General features: G+C 47.6%; 1 protein-coding gene across 1 annotated transcript; it reads right to left on the bottom strand.

Moving 5' to 3' along the window:
- Window positions 1–1,811: 1,811 nt before the first annotated feature.
- On the bottom strand, window positions 1,812–22,756 carry LOC119374140 (actin-related protein 2). The gene is made up of 7 exons (XM_037644203.2): window positions 22,595–22,756; window positions 22,313–22,423; window positions 12,703–12,991; window positions 8,074–8,210; window positions 7,304–7,453; window positions 3,843–4,121; window positions 1,812–3,356 (listed from the first exon to the last, which is right to left on the bottom strand). The coding sequence occupies exons 1-7, from the start codon at window positions 22,640–22,642 to the stop codon at window positions 3,180–3,182; spliced, it is 1,191 nt and encodes a 396-aa protein (XP_037500131.1). The 5' UTR covers window positions 22,643–22,756; the 3' UTR covers window positions 1,812–3,179.
- Between the last annotated feature and the right edge of the window lie 357 nt (window positions 22,757–23,113).

Consider the following 23,113-nt stretch of genomic DNA (forward strand, 5'->3'; position numbering starts at 1 on the left):
TGGCGTTCTAAATGCACAGCCTGCTCGACGTCCATGGCTGAAAGGAAACCGCTTGTGATGCAGTCTCTCCCCTCCTCCTGGTCTCTTCCCTTTCCCACCACTTTGCTGTGACTACTATACACGAGTATGCTATGCTTTACCCTCCCCTCCTCTTCACCCTCACTTCCCTTTCCTGCACCCTTGCTATACTATACATGGTTTTGCCTGTGTGACGCAATGAGACGACAGCCCAGGCCCTTAAAGTGTTCCACACTTAGAAAAGAGAGGGGTAACGTAGCAAGGGAGCTGTCATTGCTATAATGAGGGGGGCACCCTCTCTCCCACATTCAACCTGCAGATTGTATTGGCTCATATTACTTGACAAGATCACCCTCATAACAATTCTCGAGTAGGTTTTGCAGAATTCCAGTTATACCATTCAAAACAAAGCCCACATAAGCAAAAGTGCTAACCAGGAAATGCAAAACTGTGCCATATCAGGTGCAGATTTGAGAATCCTTTCTATCTTAAAGGGGCCCTGCAAAACTTACAAGGAGCCATGGAATGGCTTCACTAAAGGAACTTATTGCCTCATTAATAGACTGGCACAAGAAGTTCCAGGATCCATCCAGTATGAGTGGAGTTACAAAGATTTGTCGCACGCTGTAGTTGCTTTCGCTCTTTTCTCAACTCGACGAAAGCGCTGGAAGCTAAGCAGGAAGGGATGGCAGGGGGAAGAAGGTACGAAACGCGCGCCCTGTGGCCTTCAGAACTTTTTTTCTCTGAACGCGCGGCATACTTTCAACGCGATCGTGCACGGGCAAGTGGCAGTCGCAGTAACTACCAAGCACGCCACGTTCAAATCAGCCAGTGGTGTGGAACTTGAGTCAATGATGCAGTGATTTGGAGTAAATGGCATCATTTGTCAAGAGATGTGATCTTTAGCTGACTTTGAGAATTTATTGTAAATCCAAGGCCGCATACTGCGCTATAATGTTTGGGTCGCATGTCCTCGGGAGCCTCAACTATCGATTGGCAACGTTTTCTGACCATGCTGAAAATGTGTTGCAGGGCCCCTTTAAAGGGACACTAAAGGAAAATAACAATTTATGTCAGAGTGAAAGCTCAATGTATGACAACGTCTAAAACGGCAATATTATCAACAGCAGTGCCCTACTTACCGAGAAATTAAGCTACATGTATCATACGATGAGCGAGTGGCGCATTTTGAAAGTGATCCCGATGACGTGAAAGAGTCCCGACTACAATTAATCACTATAATCAAACTAGCTGCAATAAAAAAAGAACCTTCCGTGCATCAAGAGACGTAATAAAATGCTGCTTGTTCGTTTGTTTGATTCATGGAAAAAAGAACCTCTTTGGCGTTGCCATGGGGAACAGTGCGTGTGGTTTAAAAGTTCCCTTTTCGCCGAACTGCGCTTCGCCCGGCGCCCTGCTTCGCTCACGCGGACGCGTATCAGTGGTAGTTTCGGTATCGCGTACTAATGCGATGCGGACCACTAAAACATGGTTTTATTTTAAAATAAGCGCTTCCTTGGCACAAAAGTAGCACTACGAGGTTTCTGGACTGCTATTTCAACAATCAACGTCGACTTCATATTTGCATTTAGTGTCCCTTTAACGAGCCATTTTTCTTCAATTAGTTTTTTTTGTTATTGATGCTTACTAGTAATAATAAAAACAGTTGTGTAAAGATAATCTGTTACAATGTAGCCCTCTGCCAGTAATAGGCCACTCTGGGTATTAAAATCCGTTTCTTTACTGTTCACTTTGCCACAACAGACTGACATAAAATCAAGCAAATGGCACTTGTTGATCTGGAAGTGAATATTTATTATAAAATAAAAATGACAACAATGCAATCATTCTCACAGAAGTGCTTTTCAGGAGCACAACTCGGTTGTGCTCTCAAATAATAAATTCAAAAAAAGAGAGAATAATGTGCGAACGATTTGAAACGCTCGCCGCTGAATCACACCAGGAAAATACAACGCGGCACTGGTCTTTGCAAAAGCCATCAGCCACCGAACAAAGAAGCCGACCATGGGAATGAAATGACCAGACATATTCAAAGAGAGGGAGGGGTCGGCAAAGTAATTCCGACATACACCCTTACCACAAAACCGCTGATTCACTTAGATAATTGTACACTATATTTACAAATCGTGCACTAATTAGCCCCACTGCAGAGGCAGCACGGGTGATAATGAGGGAATTAACGAGTTCATTTGCCAGCAAATGTGACCAAAACCTACTCACACACACCCGCATAGTTTGAGATGATTCTCGGGGGCAGAACAACAGTTTTATGTACACAGCTTGAGGAAACAAAGTATTAACCGCACGCCTCGTTGAAACGGCGTGCTAACAACACGTGCTCGCTAGTCTAAAGATTTAACTATATCACTCCGACCACTGGATCGAGGGCGACAGAAGTAGATCTAGAATAGAAATCGGGGAGTACTACAAGCAAAGCTACACAGACGGATTCGTCATTGAAACAACACTTAAAAACTGTGGCACAGGCAGTGATCGGGAAGGCCTAACCAATTGGGAAGTGGAAGGAAGCAAGAAACGTCTCGGAGCAGTGAGGATGCTCATCCGCTTGCGTAGAAGAGCGCAATCTGCTCGTCAACATGTCCTCGAAACACCGGCCGACAGTGCCACAACGCCGAACTTCACTACAACCTCGTCGTGTTTTAGGAATGACTTCAGAGAGGCAAGATGGTCTGTCGATGCAGACGGCCCTGGCAAACTCGGCAAGAAGGTGCGAGTTCCCAACAGTGCCTTCTGCAACGCTAACGCAAGACCGTTTCAATTTTGCCGAGCGCCGCCAACGCGAACCTTTCGAAATACTGCGAACCTTCCCGAAAACCTGTCGGATACGGAAGCTTTGGGGTGGCCCCTCCAACACTACGGATGGATGCTGTTGCCTTCACAAGGGGCCACTACCGCTCGTGAACGCCGCGCATCGAAGTGCACGGATTGCACGAACCCGCCGAAGTGCCTGCCGATAAGCGCACCACGTTTGCCGTTCCGTCAGCATGAACATCGCGCTTGAATTTACGTAGCAGTTTCCGTGTCGAGGGACGCACCGATTCTGCCGGCACGCGGTGCCCTCAAAGCGTCGCCGTGTGGCGATGCGGGTGGAAGTGACGGCAACGTTACAGAGGTGCCGGTTACATGATGGCAGCCCCGGGCAGCAGCTTGTCGAGGACGCGCACGCCCTTTTCCTCGTACTCGCGGCGGCTCATCCAGAACTTGTCATTGTCCTTCATCACTTCGGCCAAGACCGAGCCACCGATGAAGACCATGTCCTTGCGTCGGGGAGGGTCCTCGATACGGATCTTGAACTTCTACTCGAAGAGAGGAGGGGCAGAGGGGGAGAAAGAAAAAAAAAAGAAGTTGCACAGCTTGTCACATTCCTCACGCAGTAACTCAATTTGCCACAAGAACAGCCAATAAGTGGCGCCCTCAGTGATGGCTTTCTCTGCATGACAAAACCGACATCTCGAACGCTACGCTTCATACGTAGGAAAACGATTTCAGACATCTATTTCAGGAAGCCCTTGTCACGTGTCACTTTTAACAAGCGCAATGGCCACGTTTTGTTCTGTGTTTGTACAAGAATTGCTATTTCAGTGAGCTTTCTCATGATGTGCCTCAAACGTAACAGTCTTACATGGGCATTGCCCGATATCTACATTACGCTGAACAAGACTTCCTATGTGGTCTAATATTCTGGTGCACTTGGCCTTTAAAGCGATCGTGTTACCCATCCAAAGAACTCAACGGTCCCGCAGATGCAACGTGCCAGACAACGAAATGCAGCGCGGCCGTACCATGAGCTTTTCCGTGTCCCCCCGGAGCACGCGCTCCAGGTAGAGCTGCTTGATCTCGCGCTCAAGACGGCTCGGCAGACCCGGGTACATGGTCGAGCCCCCCGACAGGATGATGTACTTGTACAGCTTCGGTCGCACGTCCATCGCCGCACTCTGGATCGTCTGGAAAAGCAGCTCTGCAATGCCCAGCCCCTCCACGTTGATGAGGTGCGGCTGGAACAGGGCCTCTGGCGCCTCGAACCGCTCGCCACCCAGCTTGATGGTGCGACCGTCCGGAAGCTGCACGCACGCGTAAGAACACGGGATAATGCGCAAAGCACTAAGCACAACACACGCATCGCACCGTGGACAAGTAGTGAAACTTAAAAACATCGGAAGCCAAGCAAAAAAAGTAAAAGTCTGGAATCTCTTCAGTTGGCTTGGTCAGAAATGTTTTCGTACGGTGCCATTAAGTTTTCCGGCACTCCTTCCCTACCTCCAACATTATATGCACCCCTGTAGCTGCACTTGGTCAAATTACTCATTCCATAAAAACCCGAGTATAGTCCGAGGTTCTTTTTCTAGAAGCGAAATTTCTGCCCCACACTATATGTGGATTTCAAGAATTTGCACCCGGAATTCAGTTTTGGTTTCGGTATTGCACAGAGCTATCATCATCATCAGGCTTCTGCATTGGGTAGTGTTATGGTGCGATCTTGTACGCATCCCAAATAAGCACGGAGGCGTGGCATTGCATCCAGCCACACGCGAATGGCCAATGTGAACCGCGACAGACAACACGACCCTGCATTGACCAATCGCGTGTGGCTGGATGTAACGCCACGCCTCCGTGCTTATTTGGAATGTGTACAAGATTGCACCATTAGTCCTGCTGGCAACAGCCGCCATTCCAACCACTTGGCGCGCTTCACGACGGCCACGATTTTACGCCATGTCAAGACCGCGAAAGCAGTAGTCGGCTGCCTTTAAGTGAAAGGTGATCTCAGCTGCTGAAACCATTGGCAACTGTGGTGTGGGGCGGCAGTTCGGCGTAAATGAGGAAAGCATTCGTGGTTGAGGGAAACAGGAGGAAGCCCTCTTTGTCTGCAGCGGCCTAAGAAGTTGTTTCCAGGGGCCGAAAAATGGGGCGTTTTTCGACGTTGAGCGGGAATTGACAGACTTCGTTCCGGAGCAACGGAGCACTGCTGGGCCTCCCATCGATACTCATGCTCGTTGCGTTTTGGTGTCACCTCCGCAAAGCTCATCGTCATCCCAGCTGCAGCTGCTAGATGTTGAGTGGGTCCGCTCTATGCACGGCTGGTGCAGAAGCCTAGCTCCGGTCCCAGCCACAAATAGTCGTACCATGCATGTGTCAACATGCCCTTCCCATAGTGAGTCATCGCAGCTACGACGGGTTCGGGCGAATAAGGCAACAGGCTAGAACAACAAACAACACTTTATTGTTACTCTAGCAATAACGTGTAAATGTAGCGTAGAGGGATAGTCCGCTCTAGTAGAAAACAAAGGGTAACGCTTACACCTTCAGTCGATGTTCGGCTCGCAGATCTTGGGGCGGTGAGGTGGTACCTTGCAGGTCAGCAGAGCAAGAGAGGCCGTCTCCCTGTCTGCTCGGTTGTTTTATTCACCTCCCGTCTCCCTCCCCACCACGAGGGTTGTTTCCCTCGCAGGGGCAAGTTCCCTTTCCCGCGAGCAGGGACGTGAGGGCTGGCGCGAGGAGCGGCGGGAAAGAAGGGGTTGTCCGGAAAGAGCGACAGTGCTCCTCTCCTAGTGGTCCCTTGGCTCCCGCCGTCAGTTCGCGATCGCGCCAGCCTTAAGGAAAGGAAATGGGCGCGCGTGCTCCCCCACAATGTGTGGCTCAGTAAACCGTTTAAGGACCAAATCAAGCGCCTGTACATGGAGTGGATGAGGTCCGGAGAGCAGGAAGTGACCCCTGCCGGACGGCTGAAACAGCCTCGCCAGCGATGCTGGGCACATGGATCGCTGAGGCTTGGGCCTGCATTACAGAGGCGCTCATTCATCATGCCTTCAAGAAGTGCTCGATTTCATACGCCCTTGATGGCACTGAAGATGAGGTGCTGTGGGAGGACATCTCTGACAGGGGAGTTTCGGAAAAAAGTGCGCAAGATGAAGATGAATTCGTGTATAAACAAATGTATTCAGTTTCCGTTTTTCTCGGGCTATATTCGGGTGAGAGCATTTTTTCACACGTTTGCTATTCCCGAAATACACCTCAGGATATATGCGGGTCCGAGCTATAGGCGGGTTTTTATGGTACATGCATGCCTGCCAACCTAGGGACCTCAAAAATCGGGAGATTTGCGAAACGAAGCGGGGGGATGGAAAAAGAAAAAGTTTTCATTTCTTGCTTTGCAGTGGTGCAGCAGTGTTATGCACAGCTTTGAAATGTTGCTGTAAAGCTTTGCAGCAGCCTCCCCTCCCCTTACATCAGTGCGTAGGGGGGAGGGTCCCCGCAGCAAGCTGTTCTGGCTCCTCAAGGCCAGTAAAATTTTTGGAACCATTGTCATTTGTTATTTTCATTTCGGGGGGCTGTTCACTTATATATATATATATATAGCCGTGCCCATACAATCGAGAGGATTATTCAGAAATTAGGGGTCTCCTGGACAAAGTGGGAAAGTTGGCAGGTATGTAGATGGCACTACTATATTGTAGTCAAATGCAGCACCGATATGCTCATCAGCTGGCCAAGTCTACTGATCTTGTTGAGATGCGGGCCAGTTCGTATGCGTTCATATTAACAGCGCAAAAAAGGACGGGACAAAGGAAAAGAGGCTAAAGGACAATCGCTGTCCTGTAGCTTTTTTTTACCTTTGTGCCGTCCTTTCTTGCGCTGCTAACATGAATCTACTGATCTTGTCTGCTGCATCTCATTGAAGCAGTGTGGTCTTATCAAGATGCAGCACTGCTTCATGACGAAGCTGTTGAGTACACACAATGGACCCAACACACGCAGTACTATAAGGTATCACCATGCGCTGTCTAGGCAGGGTTTTACCAAAATAATTTTTTCAGGTTGGTTTATTATTGCACAAGTTAAAAGGAATCAAACTGCACTGTTACCACGCTTCTGCGAGGTGAATTTTCTTGCCAAAGTGGACACTCTTTGCCTTCCGTTTTCATAAATGGCATTCTGTTTCAAATTTCGACCTTTTTTTGCTCCACGAAGGTGTGCTATATTTTGTGGACACAATTACCGATGGCCAATGCATGAGCTACTCATGTTTGATAGCAGAGACCAAACCAGGTCAACCCGTTAGCCTGCTATTCCAGCAACCTCACGCTTGCATTACCATGTGACCTCTCTCTTTCTGCATGTACACACCAGCTTATCTCTCACCCCCAATACCTTTCAGCAGAGATCCCCTCCACCAAGGCCCAGAATGCACTGATGACCCATCAAGTTCCATGCAGCGAATTGTGTCCTAATGAAACACACTCACAGTGTATGATTCTACCAGGAAGGTGGTCTCCAGGGCCAACTTCTGCTCCTGCTCCACGTTGTAGCTGACGTAGCAGAGTTTCTCCTTGATCATACGCACCGTCTCAAAGTCGGCCGAATGGTTGAACACGTAGCCACGCAACAGCAGTAGCTGCAAAACCAGGTGACAATGTCAGCCAAGCTCGGTGTCCTGTCACGTGACTGCTGTGCGCTATCATGGCGCTCGAGAAGCTACTATTAATACAAGCAAAAATAGCTTCGAAGGAAAGTTTCTCTTTTTTGTGCAAACTAAGTGCAGTCACTCAAGGTGTACACAGAGCATTCATGCTTTGTCAAGGTTCCGACAGAACTAGGAGCCCAGTATGGAAGCTAAACATTCTTTTTTATAGCACTGAATAGCAGTAAAGGTTACAGGACCGAACACTATCAAGCCCATGAAATTCAATGCTTACTGCAGTTCATAGCTTGCTACATTTCGTGATAACGTAAGTGACAGATAATAACGATAATAATATATGGGTTTTACGTGCCAAAACTACAATATGATCATGGGGCACACTGTAATGGAGGGCTCCGGAAGTTTTTATCATTTGGTGCACTTTAACAAGGCACTGACATTGAACAGCACACAGGCCTCTAGCATTTTGCCTCCATCGAAATGCGACTATCATGGCCAGAACCGAACCCACGTCTTTGGGGCATCAGCCACTGAAAAACAGAATCTTGCAGAGGCGTCAAAGCCAACATTTTGTGGCGAGTGAGATAGCATACCTTGATCAGATACCGCGTGATGTCTCGGCCCGCTATGTCCAATCTCCGTGTCAAATGATTCAGGGCAAAGCCTTCGAACACTGGGCAGATGTGGGTGACACCGTCACCCGAGTCCACGACCACTCCCGTGTAAAGGCCTGCAGGAAAGAGCGAATGGAAGTGTCAACTTTTGAGTTTGTTCACTTTGTGACCTTAGCGCACACATACATCCCCGAAATTGTGAGAAATTCCACAAAATTTTTTGGTTAGTGCTCAAACACTACGTAGTGCTCAGGCCAACAGACTGCGGGTGGCTTAAATGGCCGGTGTCCAAGCACCAATAATTTTATGCCAGCCCAGAGTGGGAATAAGAACAATCGTCTGTATGGAAATGTTCTCACTCCCTCTGCAGCTGTTAGCTGTAGCATATTAGAATCAAATGCCTTTATCACATAGCACTCAGGACCTTTAAAATACAGTAGACTTTCAGTAACAGAATTATCTTAGAGGGGTCATGAACCACTTTTCCAAGTAATGATCTGATGACCTCAGTATCGGAGTTTACTGCCTCCCGAATCGATTGCCGCAAAAATTTCTTGAATACGTCAAGAATAAGCGGAGTTACGGGAGTTTGGCGCACGCTCCCAGCACTTTCTCTCTTTTCTCGTGCCGACGAGCGCACTGGAAGCTACACAGGGAGGGATGGCACGGGAGAAAGAAGTTACGTCAGCGCGCGTCATGAAACGCGATCGCTCTCCCGCTGTGATTCGCGTGCGCGAGTGCGGCTACCGTGTAAATTTAGCAGACTGAGGAGTGCGGCGCCAACAAGTGGCGGCACCCCGTGGCGAGAAGCGCATCTAATCCGAACACCGCTCTTGATTTATGTCGCCTATCGGCCAATGAGGATGCTATGTCTCTTGCAACGCGGCGATGCAGATCCGCGACGTCAGCCGGCAGACGACCCGCCCAATGACGAGAGTGAGAACCAGCCTCTGTTTGAAAAGAGGGCGCCTGAGAGAATGGCAACTTCGCACTCCGCTTGTGGCCTTTACACAGCGCATATGACTGCAATATTTGGCTGAGCAGTTCATAGCCATGTCAGCTTTCTGCAGGATGTGTTTTTTCAACAAGCCCAAAGGGTGCTTCATGACCCCTTTGAATGGAATAGCTGCTTAAAAATGCAACAACTGCCTCTAACACGATTGGTTTGGTACTTGTACTTCTGCACCCCTGTTCAGCTCTTAGTAAATCATGATCAGCCCGACTACGCCCACTGCAGGGCAAAGGCCTCTCCCATGTTCCGGCAATCAACCCGGTCCTGTGCTTGCTGCTGCCACGTTATATCCGCGAACTTCTTAAAGGGGCCCTGCTACACTTTTCTAAGTAGCCATGGAATGGCTTCACAAAAGGAACTTATCGCCTCACAAATCGAACGCCGCAAAGCTTTTTAGATTCCGTCTAGTACGGAGTGGAGTTACAAAGATTTATCGCACGCTGTAATTGCTTTCACTCTTCTATCGACCTGACGAAAGTGATAGAAGCTAAGTGAGGGAATGGCACGCTGGAAGAAGGTATGTCACGTGCGCCTCCTGACCTTGAGCACATTCTTTCTTTTTTTGCTTCGAACGCATGGCGTACTTCCAGTGTGATTGGGCACGCACAAGCGAGTGGTGTCCTCTCGCGGCAGCCGCAGTAACTACCGAGCGCGCCATGTGGAAATCAGTCGATGGCGTGGAACCTGCCTGTGACGCCGCAAGCACCATTTTTTGTCAAAAGGAAACATTTTTAGCCGACTTGGGGATTTTATTGTAAATCCCAGGCTGCGTGCTGCACTATAACGTTTGACTCGCGTGTTCTCAGGAGCCTCGTCTACTGATCGGCAGCTTTTTCTGACCATGCTGAAAATGTTGCAGGGCCCCTTTAATCTCATCTGCCCATCTAACTTTGTCTCCCCCTTGCACGTTTGCCCTCTCTTGGAGTCCAGTCCGTTACTCTTAATGACCAGCGGTTATCTTGCCTATGCGCTGCATGCCCTGCCCATGTCCATTTCTTCTTGATTTCGACTAAGATGTCCTTAACACTCGTTTGTTCCCTGACACAGTCTGCTCTCTTCCTGTCTCTTAAGGTTACACCTATCATTTTCCTTTCCACTATTCGCTGCGTGGTCCTCAGTCTTAAGTTGAACCCCCTTTGTAAGCCTCCAAGTTTCTGCTCTGTAGGTAAGTACCAGTAAGATGCAGCTGTTACATACCTTCCTCTTGAGTGATAGTCGTAAACTACCATTCACGGTTTGAGAATGCTTGCCTAATGTGCTCCATCCCATCCTTATTCTTCTAGTTATTTCACTCTCATGGTTCGGCTCCGCGACTACTACCTGCCCGTAAGTAGACGTATTCCATAAATTCCAGTGCGTGGCTACCTATTGCAAAGCGTTTTTCTCTTCCAAGACTGTTGCACATTACTTTAGTTTTATGTATATTAATTTTCAGACCTACTGTTCCTTTCCTTGTCCGATTCAGTAACCATGAGTTGCAATTCGTCCCTGGAGTTACTCATCAATGCAATGTCATCAGCGAATCGCAGGTTACTAATGTACTCTCCATTAAATTGTATTCCTAAATCTAAAGGGCCCTGAAAACCTCCTGTAAGCACGTGGTGAATAGCATTGGAGAGGTCGTGTCTCCCTGCCTTACGCCTCTCCTTACTGGGATTTTGTCACTTTTTTTTATGTAGGGCTATGGTGTCTGTGGAGCTGCTGTAGACTTCTTGTTTATATATGGTTTCTTGACGCCCCGATTCCACAGTGCCTGCATTACTGTTGATATCTCGACTGAAGCAAATGCCTTCTCGCAATCTATGAGGGCTATATATAGGGGTTGGTTATATTCCGCGCATTTCTCTATCACCTGATTGATAGTGTGAATGCGGTCTATTGTTGAGCAGCCCGTAAGAAATCCTGCTTGGTCCTTTGGTTGATTGAATTCTACTGATGTCTTCATTCTATTAGCCACTATCTTTGTAAATATATCCTGTAGACAACGGACAGTAAGCTGATCGGCCTGTCAATGTTCAAGTTCTTGACGTCCCAGTTCTTACAGATTAAGATGATATAAGCATTCTTTCAAGATTCCCTAGTAGCATGCATGTTGCCACAACATTGAAGCAACTTTCTCAATGTGACGGCAACGTTGCGTCAACGTTTGGCACTACTAGGGCTCTGGTACCCTTACTGTTAAGACATTTCGTATAAAGGGTGGCCAGTTTTTCGAACGCAATCTGTCCACCGTCTTTCAACAGATCTGATGTTACCTGATCTTCACCAGCAACTTTGCCTCTTTGCATTCCCGCCAAGGCAAGTTTCTTTACTGCCCATATCGTTACTGGTGGGATGTCCCCTTCCTCTGGGCGACTGCTACTTCTTACGTTATCGTCCTGGTTATAAATGAAACTCCTGTTAACCGAACATAGCTTCCTGGTCCTTTCAAGTTCTGTTAACGAGAGTCTACTGTACTTAAATGTGCAGCTCATTTCACTGCCGAGGCACTCATTGTAGAAATAATTGGACTGCGTTTCCTAGATTTAAAAATAAGAAAGCAACTTCGTATTGTATGCAGAATTTTACAGTAAGACTGGCTAATAAAAAAAAAGGCAGAATCACGAGTTGGGTACGCTGGTGGATGTTCATCGTGGAATGACAGCATAATGCAGTCAGAACACTGACAGTAGAAGCAGAGTTTCCTACAATATTTACAACAGCGAACTGTGGCGCTGTGACCGTTCAGCCACAATTGGAATTATGGGTAGCACATGGATTTGCCTAGTCTCCGTGCTTGCTTCTTTGAACGCACTTGTGGCTTAGTTTATTGTTTTTCTTTTTTTCCCAGATAAAAGAATCGATCATCGTGAACCTCGTGAGCCGATTTGAATTGGTCAGCCTCAAAGGCTCAAGGTGATAAAGGGGAACTACCGGACTTTTGCTGAACTTTGTATTGTGACAAAGCGGCTGCCAGCCACACGGTGCCGAAAGAACGAGGCTTAGGCAAATCCACGTACTACCCATCGTTCCCATGCTGGCTGAAGCGCCATGCATTGCAGCTCCCATAGACACTAGCACCAGAGTTCCCTCTAGCGTACTATTATGAAACTCTGTGAGTAGGAGTGCTTGTGATCCCTTTTCTACTGTTCGTATTGCCACGTGGCTCCTTTTTCAATTTTTATGTAATCGTACCGTTAACACGTGTAACCACTGCCTTGCGCAGGCCGATCTGGAATGTCTGGGAACTTACCCAATTATTTTACTGATTAGATTGTGCTCACAATGTGAACAGTGGAATTCATTCTGGAACTAACGCAGCCACCAGCGATAACCCTGGAATCTTTAATGCCACGTGCATAAATGCTGATGCGCCTTACAGCTGATCACATTATTTGACAACCGCCAACTGTGTGCGCCGGTATCGTTGCACTTTGAGTGCCAATCTTTTTCTGGGCACAAGTTCACCCAATAAAGAGTTTGATCTTTATTGGATGCAACTGCTTTCTTCACAGTCACACCCACGTGACAGTATTGTGTGTTGTGTTGCGAATCATTCCATGATGATAAAGGAAGCGTGCAGAGCACACTGTCGAAAAGCGAACCAAAGCACATACCCTGGGCGTAGAGTGTGAGCACAGCCTGTATGGCAATGTAGGCACTGTCGAAGCCGTACTTCTCAAACATGACTTCGATCATGCGCTCGCGGTTCTTGAGCGGGTTCATGGGCGGCTCGGTGAGGAGCACCTTGCACTCGCGCGGGTCGATGGCCAGCTTCTGCTCCCCGAACGTGTAGTCCCACACCAGGCACATGTCGTCCCAGTTGCGGACAATGCCGTTCTCCATTGGGTATTCCACCTCCAGCATGGAGCGCAGCTTGGACGCCTCGTCACCAACCATCACATCCTGTAGTTTGAAAAGTTAATCAAATTCCAGGGTGTTACGTGGTAAGACCACAATATGATCAATATGATTCTTTCATCAGTGGGCGAGGCAACAGCGGTGTGGGCACCATGCTAATCCGCTGTCTGTTCATCACGCAGGTATGTTACCTTGCCAATCCTCGGTGCATTCGTTCTGATGACCGATGTATGCTGCTGTTCCCTCGCCCACATGATCGCTATCAGGGTTTTGTTTATACTTCATTGTATTCTGTGCTTCTAAATGCCGCCCGCAGACTTTTACTGAGCGGTGATGTGGAATCTAACCCGGGTCCTAACACCCGTTCTCAGCGCGATGCTGCTTCACAACCCCAGTTGACAGATCTTAATACTGAACCCACCGTAGTAGAAATGTTCGCTGAACTACTAAGTGGTCAAAAGAAATTGGCTCAGGATATTGCTGAAATCAAAATGTTTCAGTCATCTGTCAATGCGAGGTTTGAAGCTTTGGAAGCTCGTGTATGTTCTCTGGAATCACCATCAACGTCTAGTGGTACGCAGATTTCGAATGATCACATGCATACTCAAATTCAACAAATAAAGAGCGCCATATCAACTCTCTCTAACAAAAATGACAGCTTAGAAAACAGATCACATAGAAACAATATTATCCTTCATGGCCTTAGTGAAGGGCCTGGAGAGAATCGTGAGGAACTATCCGCCATCATGTCCAAGTGGTTCGACGACACTCTTAAGATTGCATGCCCGCGCATAGAAAGGTGCCATAGGCTTGGCAGTAATGTTAGAGGCCGCCCACGTCCCGTTATCATGAAGCTCTTGGATTTTCAGGATAAGGTGGTCGTGTTAAAAAATTGCTCTAAACTTAAAAACACTGGCTTCCGGGTCTCCGAAGACTTCTCTCCCCAGGTTCGTAATATTCGCAAAAGGCTCTGGGAGGCATCCGCCTGTTATAGGGATAACGGTGCATCTGTCCAAATTCGTTTTGATCATGTGTTCATTGATAAGGTGCGATATGACTGGGAAAGTTCATCGAATACTCTTGTCAGATCATCCACTGGCTTAGCTAAACCCGCTGAATCAACCTCTGGGGCAACAACTTCTTGACCACGTGACACCTACAATAAACTCTTCTTATTAAATATCAATGCCAGAAGTGTTGTTAGTAATTACTCCAAATTTCTTTCCCTCGTCTCCTCTTATGCCCCACACATTGTCGGCGTTACTGAGACTTGGCTGCATGATGGAGTTCATGATTCTGAAATAACTCTCCCTGGCTTCAAGGTGGTTCGGAGAGACAGAGAATTCGGGAGAGGCGGCGGTGTGGCCCTATTTCTTCGGTCTCACCTGAACTTCTCTGTACTTCCTGCACCACCGAATACTGAGTCCTTATGGTGTAAGGTCCAACTAGAAAATATGTCCTTGATTATCGGGGTCGTGTACCGCCCGCCTGGTTCTGATATAAAACATTTACGCAATCTAAACCAATTTCTACAAAGTTATGTTGCATCAGCGCCTAACATTATTTGCATGGGTGATTTTAATGCTCCTGGTGTAGACTGGTCATCTATGACAGTTAGTGGACATGAAGTATCCATCGGAAGAGAGCTAATCGACGTTTCGTTGTCTTGTGGCCTTCACCAAATTGTTAAGGACTCTACACGTAATGCTGCTGTCCTGGACCTGGTTTTTGTCACTTCATCTCTAGCTAACTCCGGTTTTGAATGTGATATTATCGATGGCGTATCCGATCATAACGCCGTATTGTTCTCAGTTCCGGGTATCGTCCCAAAATGCCGTTACACTTACTGCACATTTCGTGATTTTAACCATGCTGATGATCTAGCAATTACAGACGCCCTTTGCGACTCTTTTCAAGAATTTGAGCTAAAAAGCGCAACCAGTGATGTCAATACGTTATCAGCTTTTTTCGAAAGTCTTGTCAGTAAGTGTATCAATTGTTTCATTCCTTTGAAAACGAAGAAAACAAACACTGAAATACCTTGGATGACTAGGGACCTCTTGCATTTGTCGCGTCGTGTGACCAGACTACGTCGAGCAAGACGCTCTGGTGACTTAACAAAGCTCCAACAGTTTGTTAGCGCCAATAACGAACTTTGTGCTAAAATTAAGGCAGCGAAAGAATTTTATTACAGGGTTACCTTGCCGAAGCTAATGAAAGCAAATCCCCGTAAGTTCTGGAAGGCTATCCAACCATCTGGGTCTTCATCACACACGATGACAATTGACAATGTTGCAGTTTCTGATCCGCAGACAATCGCTTCTGCCTTCAACGCCTACTTCCACTCAGTCTTTACTACTGACAACTCGGACATCCCTGTTTTTCATTCAGAATCTCACCCCGGAATTGACGATGTGTCAGTGTCACTTGAGGGCGTACTCAATCTCATTTTAAGTTTAGACACCAAGAAATCATGTGGTCCCGATGTCACCCCGACAGCTTTTCTAGTTAAATACTGTGTTTGGTGTAGCAGATACCTCACAATTATTTTTAGAAAATCTCTCTCGTCAGCCACACTTCCTTTCTCGTGGAAATGTGCTTCAATTCTGCCCTTATTTAAATCGGGTAATGCTCAATTATTAAGCACTTATAGACCAATCTCTTTAACAGCGCATTCATGTAAAATGCTAGAGCATATTATATTTAAACATATCATGGAATTCCTTGAAACGAACAAAATCTTAAGCACTTACCAGCACGGCTTCAGACGCTGTCTTAGCACTATTACTCAACTTACAGAATTCGTTCATGACATCAGCAGCTCGTGGGACATAGGTGACCAGGTTGGCACCATTTTCATAGATTTCGCCAGGGCATTCGACACTGTCTCACATCCTAAATTATTGCACAAGTTGTTTGCCATATTGAAGAACGTGTCCTTGGTTGGCTGGATATCCGACTTTCTTTCGCAGCTCTCGCAGTATGTGTGCTTCAGCTCTACTAACTCGCCTTCGATGCCTGTTTCATCAGGTCTTCCCCAGGGTTCTGTGCTGGGCCCCCTCTTATTCCTGCTTTATATTAACGACCTCCCCTTGCACACCCCTGTGAAAATACGCCTTTTCGCAGATGACTGCGTCCTATACCATACTGTTAAATCTCCACTGGATCATGCCACTCTCAACAATTCCTTCTCTCACTTTTGTAGCTGGTGCAAATCTTGGCAAATGAATATTAACTTCTCCAGGACCGTCGTTATGTCATTTACCCAACGTTCACGCCCCTTGACTTTTGACTATGGTTTTAACAATGTTAGTCTGTGCAGGGTGAACGAATTCAAGTACCTCGGTCACGGAGAAAGAAGTATTTGAGGAGGAGAATCTGTAGGCTGCGGCAGCGCGCGAGGGCGGCGCGATAGCGTCACGGCGAATGCGGCTTACGCCGAAGCACGACAGATGACGCTTTCGGCCTGTTGCCATCTTTTACATGCGCTTCTATGGACGCGACGCATAAAAATCGTGATAGCGCCTCGTGCAATGTAAAATTTCTAAGATTTCTCTCTGTAACGTCAATCGATAGATATGACAGATATTTTAGCTTCAGTTCCTAATCGATACTGCCAGAATTATAGGTCGCACAGCGCTTGAAACGAACTGCTAGTAGTGGCCCCTGAGCAGACGACGTCTGCCGCCGCATGCACGCGCCCCTCGCTCCTCGCTCGCATGTTGTGCGCGCGCATGCGTAGGTGGCCTTGGGAGGGGAAGTTCCCTTCGCGATTTGCTGGTTTTATTTCTCTTTCGTGCTCTCAGTGGCTTCCGCGCGCTGCGCCGGCGGCGCCGACTCCTCGATGTTTGCGCGCGCTTTTCACGCCGCGACAAAGGAGAGTGCTTCACAGATTTCGACCAGTGCTTCTTTAGGATGGGACGGAAATGATTCGTTCCGAACTGCAGCAGTGGATACGCGTCCTGCAAGGAGACGGTAACTACCTTCAAAGTTCCTAGTGACCCAGTGAGGTTGGAAGCGTGGGCTCGCGCCATACCAAGAAAAGACCGACAGCTGACGCCTCGTGACTACGTTTGCGAGAAGCACTTCTCGGACGGTGACACAGACATGCGGCGCTATTATGGCGAGATTGGTGCCGAAGTTCTCCCTGACAAACCGAATGGCCAGTGTTGTTACGAGACGCCGTGCCTTCAATCTTTCCGCGCTGTCCCAGCTACTTGTCTGTTGTTCTCAAAAAATGACAACGTGAAATTTCTAACACCTGTGGTTTTGTAACGTGCACCTAAATGTAAGCACACGGGTCTTTAGTATTTCGCCTCCATCTAAATGCAGCAGCCGCAGCAACCTAAATCTGAATTGATGGCATATAGGGTAAGTCCCATCATTCGTTGAAATAAATTATACCTAACTCTTTGAGTTCACGTTATCAAAATGATAGATTTCGCGTTGTACAAAATATATCGCGCTGGTAATTTTCCTGCATGTGACGCCATTTTTCTCATTAATTTACCGAAAAAACTTGGAGTGCGCTTGAGCTTCGCCTTTAAGAGGAGAACGCGATAGCGTAATCGGGCTCCGTGCGCGTCGACTTCTCAATTGCTAGCCTCACCGACGCCGACACCGATATTTCTGCGAAACGAGCTCTTTAGCGCAGTCCCGTTATAATTTGGAGCCGGCGAGGACGCACAAAAACACATCCATTCGGGGGTGAAGCGCGAACGGCGAATCGGCGACGAATGGCCTTGAACCGACGAGCTTCGTCGGAGAGCGCGGTGAGAGGGACGCGCGCATTTTTCCTTCTCCGCTAGCGGACTCTCACGACAGAGGGCGCGTGAGCGCCGTGCCCGATTCCGTGACTTTATTAGGACGCCCGAGCGAGCGCAGTTTCGCCTCCTCAAGAATTCTTGCTCCGTGACCTCGGTATCCTTATGACACACAATCTCTCATGGTCTAAACACATTGATCACACATGCAACAAGGCTCTTAAGAAATTAGGCTATTTACATCGTACGCTCCATCTTGCTCCTCAAGAAACCAAACTGCTTACCTACAAAGCTCTCATTCGTCCCATCCTCGAATATGGTTGCGTGGTGTGGAACCCACATAAGAAATGTGACATTAAGAAACTAGAACGCGTTCAAAAAAGAGCTGTGCGTTTTATATGCAAAAGATATGACAGGGATTTTTCTCCGTCGAATTTTCTTCCTCAGCTAGGTCTGACTACACTTGCGAAGCGTCGCCACGTTGAATGCCTGAAATTTCTTTACAATGTAATCAATTCTCCCCGCCTCGACACTCTAGACAGTTATCTTAACCCTTTGCGGTCCGTTGTCGGGCAGCGCCCGACAACGCAACACGGCCGTAGCGGTCCGCTGTCGGGCCCCGCCCGACAAGGGTGTTCGTGGTTTAAATTTTGCTGTTTTCTCACCGCGAGTCGCGTGAATTTTTTGTATACATGAAGGGCCATCTCTTGAGGAATAAGTGAGCTTTGTTTGTTGAGGTTTTACTTTTTTGACACTAGGGTGCAGCACTATGATCAGCACGGGGCCTAGAGCGTACCCACTCGCGCGCGCGGTTCGCTGAGAAGCATGGCCACGTTTTCACCGCGTGCGTTTTACGGCGGTGCTTTTAGCGAAAGCGAGGATGACTTTAGTGAGGAAGAGAATTACGTGCCTCCATCAGACAGTGATGACAGTGATTCGACAGAAGTGAGTGACGAAGACGACGACGGCGGCGGTGGAAACCTGCAGTAATAACCCTGGCCTGCACACAGGGGAATGCTTTGAGCGGTATCACACGTTGCCCAAATATCACTAAAAGAGTTGCCTGCAGAATGCAGGAGCAAAAATAAATATCCTGTGCGTTTCTCTTCCACAGCTTGTGTTTTTATTCGCGGCGCCAGAAACTGGCGAAATAGTTTCGGACCGCTAGAGCCGGAAAGTGGGTAAAGGTTTTGGACCGCAAAGGGTTAAGTTCTCCAGACCTTTGTATACGCGGAGCGACCACGCCCTTAACATTACAACTTTTTTCACCCGCACTGACATGTTCAAATATAGCTTTTTTCCTGCAACTATAGAAGCCTGGAATTTGTTGCCCGGAAGTGTGCGTTGCTTACCAATCAAAGAATTTCTGGAAGCATGTTCATGAATGTTGATTTGCTGTTATTGTTTTGTTTTCTTTCCCCACTCCTGCAATAGCCTCATTGAGGCTGCAGTATGTAAAAATAAATAAATAAATAAATAAATGATTACGTGCCGTGGTGTATTGGTGGACTCCGGATCAATTTCAACCACCCGGAGTTCATTAACGTCACATAAACCTAAGTATTGAATTGAATCGAGTTTATTCTGCAACAGGGCAGCAAGGATGAACAGGCAAAAAGCTGCGTTGAGCAGCTGGAGGGGAACCTGGCCACCTCATACAAAGGGCAGCTTCACAGCGGTCAAACAAAAGCACACATTATACATAACGCATTATTTTGTAACTAAAGATTGAACAACCACGGTCAGAATTAATAAACAAGGTTATTGTGGAAACATTCGAACAGTTGAGGTGGAAAAAAAAAATGGCATAGTGATGAAGACAGAGGAAAAGAGAAAGTACATGAACTTATTACGGCAGCAAAATTGATCACGTAAAAATGTCGCGTAGCTTTTTTTTATAGACAATAGATACACTGAGACCATGTTCTTTGTGTAATCAATTTACAACGGTCGGTAAACAAAACTGTAGCATTTGGTCATCGTACAGTACAGTCCTGACTGGCACTGCTAGCCAATCAGGACTTACTATGTATAATGGTAAGTGCCGATTAAGTCCCGATTGGCAGCTTACCATTGTACTTGAAAACATGTGTCGCACTGTACTCACGGAATCAAACTACATAGCAACAAAAACATAACACATTGTTAATTAGCTGGATTTGAATATTTTACAAGGATCACATTTCCGAAAGCTTGGCGAAACTTGTAAGCAGTACCAAGGGGAAAAAGCTACAGTTTACAACACTAAGCAAAGAGAAATCCAACGCAGAGCAAGCGGTAACATATGTGACAACACAAGCCTCTTCGCTTGAAGAGTTGCAATGAAACTGCAATTTGGATGTGTTGGAACTCCTTGCTCTGGTACATGACAGCACACAAGAAACCAGGATGAGTGGAATGAATGAAAGCACTTATTGGTGCATGTATGTTATTGCTTTTATCCATCATGGTCTTTGTGTGCTCTTGCAGAGCTGTTTTCGATTCCTCACTCAACTCAAGCATTAAGTCATCAACTTAAAGGGGTCATGAAGCACCCCTTGGGCTGATTGAAAAAGCACATCCTGCGGAAAGCTGACACGGCTATGAACTGCTCTGCCAAATATTACAGTCGTGCGCGCCGCGTAATGGCCACAAGCGGAGCGCGAAGTTGCCGTTTCCCCAGGCACCCTCTTTTCAAACAGAGGCCGGTTCTCACTCTCGTCGGTGGGCGGGGCGTCTGTCCGCTGTACGTCGCAAGAGACATAGCATGCTTATTGGCCGATAGCCGACGTAAATCGAGAGCGGCGTTCGGATCAGATGCGCTTCTTGCCGCGGGGTGCCGCCACTTGCCGGCGCCGCACTCCTCAGTACACGGTAGCCGCACTCGCGCAAGCGAATCACAGCGGGAGAGCGATCGCGTTTCATGACGCGCGCTGGCGTAACTTCTTTCCCCCATGCCATCCCTCCCTGTCAGCTTCCAGTGCGCTCGCCGGCACGAGAAAAGAGAGAAAGCGCTGGGAGCGTGCGCCAAACCCCCGTAACTCCGCTGATTCTTGACGGATTCGAGAAATTTTTGCGGCAATCGATTCGGGAGGAAGTAAACTCTGATACTAGGGTCATTAGATCATTACTTGGAAAAGTGGTTCATGACCCCTTTAAAAACAAACCTGCAGTTCACAAAAAGAATACGCATACCATAAACAGTACGCAGTTGCGTAGAACATTGGCCAGCTCGGCTAAGTGCATCGCTGTTGCGCAAAAGGAACCATGCTAGGTACTCCAACAATAAATTGGTCAAATCAAATAGAAAAGTTATGTGGGCTACAAATGAAATAACCTTCCGCACTTATTTGAAACAATGCTGCAAGTGCTCTCAATAAAGTTCAACGAAGGCAGCAACAGACAAAATATTAACTGCTGTCATTTTAACTATGAAAACGAACACACCTGGAAGTTTCAGAGGCAATACAGAAACACGGTACCCAATTTTAGAAACATTTTCTGATGTTCGATCGAACTTATTTCTGACCCTCCAACCACTCAAAACCAATCAATCCTGGTGATCATATAGACCTCTGGCTATGTACAAACAAGATCATTATATTGTGCTGCTTTGGAGTTTGATGAGTAAATATATTACACACTGCACATCATGAATGTAAACGTGATAATGCTACAGCAATAATGGTGCGATGCATACATAGACCCCAGCATTCTGTTCAAATGCGATTGCCCAAGCAGTCTACCGCTAACAAACGGTTTGTTTACTATGGCGTAGGCATGCATAAACAGCATACAGCCACATTTAACAACAAACTCTTTGCTGTTGCACGTGCTGGTGAAAAGCAAAAGGACGGGCAATAAAGGGCCGCAAGCCGGAGCCTTCTGACGCATGTAGTGACTGCGAACAGTCAAGGGCCGCTGCATCCTTTCAACGGCAAAGCAAGCGACCGAGTGATGCATGACCGCGTATGCAAATTACGTTTTCGCATCAGGACGCGCTAATTAAAGAACTTCGAAGCCAGTCAGGCAGAATGGAGACACCGCTTCGAAATCATCGGCGAGCCCAAGCTATGGACAAAGCAGCGGCATTCTAAACATGCAGCGCACTGACGCCAAAGATGAAACCACACAGATCGGGCAATATCCATCGACAAATGACATCAGCAAAATCACAAGCAGTGATCAAGTTCGGAGATATCAAACGGGTCGTGTCCGAGTTGCGGAAACGGAACACATGCAATGGTTTATCGGGGTGGGACGATTACAGGTTGGAACCCGTACTTACGTATGTTTCGGTCGTTGAATCCTTTGCAGCGTGTATGTGGGAAAGAGATTTTGAGGTTAAATCCAAGGCGCCGATCTACGGTATCCAAATTCTCGAAGTTGAAACCACCGCATAGCAACCCCCCCGGGAAGCGAAAATGACATCACCGGAAACTACCGCTCAAAAGACCGCTCCCTGAACTTTGATAACGGCGTTTGCGGCGATTACCTTAGCGACTGGACGTTCGGGACACTGAATTGGGCCGAGACACCTTAAAGGAGCCGGTGAACGAGGGTTTGTTTACTAACGCTCTTCTTTCAAACGCGCCTCACGAGAGAACACTCGAAAGTGACTCACCTTTACTTCGATGTCACCTATCTTGTGGGCGGCTCGTAGAATGGGCCTTCCAACGAGCGATGGGAAACGGAAGGCCGGAAAGTTGGATCCCGCGTAACCACATTTGACAAACTGCAAAGCACAAGCGCCAACAACAAGGCAGGGCCGGTGTCAGACGGGTGGTCACCATCTTGGAGGCAGGCTCGGGGTACACCGGCCCGTTGACAAAATTCCGAGCAGCCATCGGCGAGCTATCGCCGTCTCGGGCGCCGAAATAAAGCCACGGTCGCATAGAGCACTTACCCCCGTTCCGTTGTCGCACACAATGACCTTTTTACCTTGGCTATCCATTACGATTATTGGGGATAGAAAAACTTTTACCGCTAGCTACACATCCACACACACCGCCACATTCACCGCCCTAGCATTACCGGAAGTTGACGAAGAGGCGACCGGAAGTTTTCTGCCTTGTACGCGAGAGGTGGGCGGGAGGGTCGGTGCCTGTTGTCTGCACCTATTCGTAGATAGCGCCACGGGTCGCTTCAAAAGAGCCTGGCTCCCACGTTCCCGCTCCCATTTGGTTCCAATAAAGTTTATACCCACGCCCCATCCCCGATTTTTGTGCACACTTTCCGGGTCACACCGATTTAAGTTGTGAGCATCAACAAATCAGCCATGGTACATAAGTTAATGAATGCCAAATTGACTTCCATATTGCATTCAGTTCCAGTTTGCGTGAATGCAGGCATCCCAAGTGCACTGACAAACCTAAGAAAAAGCAACAAACCAACATGAACTACGTTTTGTAATGATCAGTGATTT

This window comes from Rhipicephalus sanguineus, chromosome 11 (assembly GCF_013339695.2).
Source record: "Rhipicephalus sanguineus isolate Rsan-2018 chromosome 11, BIME_Rsan_1.4, whole genome shotgun sequence".
Lineage (NCBI taxonomy): Eukaryota > Metazoa > Arthropoda > Arachnida > Ixodida > Ixodidae > Rhipicephalus > Rhipicephalus sanguineus.

Coding starts and splice junctions, on each gene's coding strand:
- LOC119374140 (XM_037644203.2), bottom strand. CDS start 22,642: ATGGATAGCCAAGGTAAAAAGGTCATTGTGTGCGACAACGGAACGGGG. Junction 7,454..8,073: donor TCACGCGGTATCTGATCAAG/GTATGCTATCTC, acceptor CTGGTTTTGCAG/CTACTGCTGTTGCGTGGCTA. Junction 4,122..7,303: donor TCCTGGTAGAATCATACACT/GTGAGTGTGTTT, acceptor GCGTGCGTGCAG/CTTCCGGACGGTCGCACCAT.